The following is a 3,581-nucleotide window of genomic DNA, read 5'->3' on the forward strand; positions in this document are numbered from 1 at the left end:
TAACCCCATAGGCAATTTTGCGCTTGAACGTTCGGAACAGGGCCACATCCAAAGGTTGCAATTGGTGCGTGGCGTTCTGTGGGAGTCGCACCAAGCAGATCCCGTATGCCTCACAGATGGAGACGCTGTTGACCGAAAGGTGAGATGAGCAGTTGTCCAACACAAGCACCGCTGGACGAGCGCCACGTTTGTGCAGCTTCCATTCACCAAAGCATTCTAACGAATCGTCAAATAGGTCGGAGTTCATGAAAGCTTTCGGCAACGCTGAGATCACTGCGTTCGGTACAGGGCAATTGTCCAGGACACCAGTCTGACACGATGCTCCAGGGAGAATAAACGCAGGAGGCACTGGGGTCCCATCGGCAGCTACCGCAGCGACGATCGTTAAATGGTAGAAGTTGTTGTGATCACTCTTCCAAACATTCTTTGAGCCACGGATTGCAACGACGGTTTTGTTCTTTCCCTTTGAATGAAGGCTGGTCTCATCAACGTTGTAGATGTCGCCGGCTGTACAAGTAAAACCGAGGCAAGCCTTCACGAGGTCAAAGAAGTATCTTCTGACACCCTCACGAGACACAGCGTTGCGTGGAATTGCTCAACTTCTGGTCCACCAGAGCTGACAGATCAGCATGCCGTTTTTCGAATCGAGCGTACCAGCCACGTCCAACGGAGCGCGGAACGCCGAACAGGTGCGACAGTATTTGATTCGCCTTGATGACGATTTCATAGCGCTCAACAGGCCAGCCAGCGCATTGCATTGCAGCGATCCACGACACCAAGTCTTGTTCCAACTGGTTTGGCATGACCAGTTTTAGTCCTTCTTTGCCGATCGTAATTGAACCAGTTGTAGTTTTCATTTTCATGTACTTATATATCGTTGTACGATTCAATGGCGAACTACGAGCTACGGCTTGAACACTCTCGCCTTGTTCGATGCGACTCAGCGCGCGATGTATGTCGTCGAGTGTTGGCGCCATTGACGAGAAAAACACGTTTTGGGCCATAACTTTGGCCATCAAATTGGCGGCAATCGATAGAGCAAATCAAAAGGAAGATTTTGAGCCTTATTTGAAGAGAATTAGTAAGAATTGACTAAGTTATGACCATTTTACAGGGATGGCACGTCGCGGTTTTTTACAATCGGGTTTTATTCGGTTTTATTAAAAAAACCCGATTATTTCTGCGGCGGCAAAATCTGGTTTTATTCCTTTCAAGGCTCAAATCACTAGAATTTGTTGATCTCGCCAAGAATAGGCCACAGCTCTCGCGCCGACGAGTCCTGCAACTCGACGCGTCGTTCCAGATTGCTGTCAAGCTCTTCAGCATGGCAACGTCGAGTGCCGCCCCAGAGCGAAACTGGTCCACCATGGGCTTCATTCATTCGAATTTGAGGAATCGTCTGAACCCGAAGAGCATTGACAAGCTCACGTATATCAAGAGCAATTTGCCGGCCTTCTACGATTACGCACAGCTGGACGAATCCGATGATTCTGATTGCAACAGCGAACCGGATTGGAAAGAATGAACGCGACATCGATGCTCGACCTGCGCAGAATAAAACCATTGTTTTTTTGCGCCAAAATCGGGTTTTATTGAATTAAACCAAAAACCCGATTGTTGCCCGAAATAAAAACGGGAATTTCTCATCCCTGCCATTTTTCGTTTTGGTGGTGGCGAATGATAATTTTATTGATCATTGTGATTATAATTGTGCTGAAATTGGTGAAGTCGCCCTGAAGTGGTGAATATTATCATAGCCAATAAAATTTGACCTGCTCCAAATAGAGACTCTTCATTGGATAAAACTCGTCTGTCCGCGATATTGATGCAGTTCGGGATTTCGATGCGTTACCGTACTACCTCTGTCCGAAAAAGATTGCAACAATTGAATATATTGAAGTTCATGAATGATTGCAACAATACTAATTTTAAAAAGTATCACATTGCAATACAGACAAATATGTATTCAAAGCAATTTGCTCAAGTCCAATAGCTGGGCCAATTCAACACAAGATTCCTCCTGAAGCTCGTCGCTAACAATGAGTTTTTCCAGCTGGGAGCTAAAATCACACATCTCCAGGGCTTCAGACACTTCTGCTGCCAGTTCCTCGAACTTCGCACTGACGTCAGTCTCATCCAACTGCTGGAGTCCTGCTTCAACGATGTCACGATCAACAGGGAGAACTTGTGGCAACAATCCACGTGTCAACAACTTTGCCTTGCCAGAGTGGGGGATCTTGTAGTTGTTGTTTCCTTGCGCACAGATGGCTTCGCGCATGCAAGTCTGTATGGTCAGAAAATTGTTGGTCAATGTTTGCATGTCCACATCAGCCCAAGCACGCTCCGTCGCGGCAATAATGTCGTCGATGCATCGCGACGTGTACTTCTCTTGCAAGGATTGAATCCCTCGGAAAAATCCAAGGTCCAAAACGTTGAAATCTGGAGGGTTGGGAGGTTGGAACTTGACTTCGATGGGCCAACTATCGCTACAACAGGCTGCAACAATTTCCGCATCACTTGGAGGTACATGGGGTCTTGCATTGCCCTGTTGAATGAAAATTGTCTTGCTGCATTCTGATGGCCATTTGGCTTTGATAGCGGGGATCACTTCTCCAAGAGCATGGCCTTGTACACCGGGCGGGTGACACTGACAGGTACAGTCTGCATTGCACCAGCAGGACGGTTCCGGCTCGACCTCGCCGCAGGAACTTGAGCTGTAAAGTGCCAGGTACCGATCATTCCGTCAAACCAAGAATTGGTATCTTCAATCCACCGTGGGCGGGCAACAGCAGACAGGAACATCACCTTGGTGATAAAGCGCTTGGACTTGCACGTGCGATGTGGCGGTTCCTCGCCAGGAGCAAGATAGTATGATCGTTTAACTTGCGTGGCGTAGAACCATTTCTCGTCCACATGAACATAGTTCATCATGTCGTCGAAAGCATATTCGTTTCCAGAGGTGGCGTGGATGTGTCCCATTGCCCAGCATGTACGAGCGATTTTGTTGGCGTCTGTTAGTGTTGGGCGCACGGAGCTTGTGTACTTCACAAATATGCCTCGTCGGTAATAAGCATGGAGGGTGGACCGCGGCATACCCATTGCTACGGCGATAGAACGAAAAGGTCGTTCGCGATGCTTTGGGTATTGCTTTCATCCGTTCGGCGACATTCTGGTGTTTGAGGTTCCGACCGCTGCGGCCTTTTATTCTCGATGACACGTCTAAGCATGGCCGCATCGTGTTGTTGAGATCGGCACATCCTCGTTTCCACACCCTTTGCACAGTACCTCTGTGAACTCCGAACTCTAGAGCGATTTTGTTGAGAGCTCCGTGAATGAGCTTCTTGTCGTCGACCAAGTGTGCCATTAGCTGCTGTATGATGGCTCGCCGATCTTTGTCGCTCAGGTTCTTTTTGGCGCGCATTGTTGAATCAAGGTCATCTCTGAGCACATCGTACGGATAATACCTGGATTATCGCTATCCCTACATCCGGATAATAGTTGGTTTGAAAAAACCAAAAGAAGCACTTCTTATACTACTCCGTCCGGGAAAACTGTCCGGTTGAACTTTGCGAAGTCGAGAA

The 3,581-nt window shown here is 48.0% G+C and overlaps 2 protein-coding genes across 2 annotated transcripts; both read right to left on the minus strand.

Moving 5' to 3' along the window:
* Positions 1-1,966: 1,966 nt before the first annotated feature.
* H310_09060 (hypothetical protein) lies at positions 1,967-2,931 on the minus strand (the record flags this gene model as incomplete). The annotated part of the gene is made up of 2 exons (XM_008875022.1): positions 1,967-2,486; positions 2,609-2,931. The coding sequence occupies 2 exons, from the start codon at positions 2,929-2,931 to the stop codon at positions 1,967-1,969; spliced, it is 843 nt and encodes a 280-aa protein (XP_008873244.1).
* A 164-nt stretch (positions 2,932-3,095) lies between these two features.
* On the minus strand, positions 3,096-3,421 carry H310_09061 (hypothetical protein; the record flags this gene model as incomplete). The annotated part of the gene is made up of 2 exons (XM_008875023.1): positions 3,096-3,219; positions 3,286-3,421. Coding segments are annotated over 2 exons (258 nt in total), but the record flags the coding sequence as incomplete, so codon positions are not given.
* Positions 3,422-3,581: the final 160 nt, after the last annotated feature.

The sequence above is a fragment of the Aphanomyces invadans genome (genome assembly GCF_000520115.1).
Source record: "Aphanomyces invadans strain NJM9701 unplaced genomic scaffold supercont1.19, whole genome shotgun sequence".
Classification (NCBI taxonomy): Eukaryota; Oomycota; class Saprolegniomycetes; order Saprolegniales; family Verrucalvaceae; genus Aphanomyces; species Aphanomyces invadans.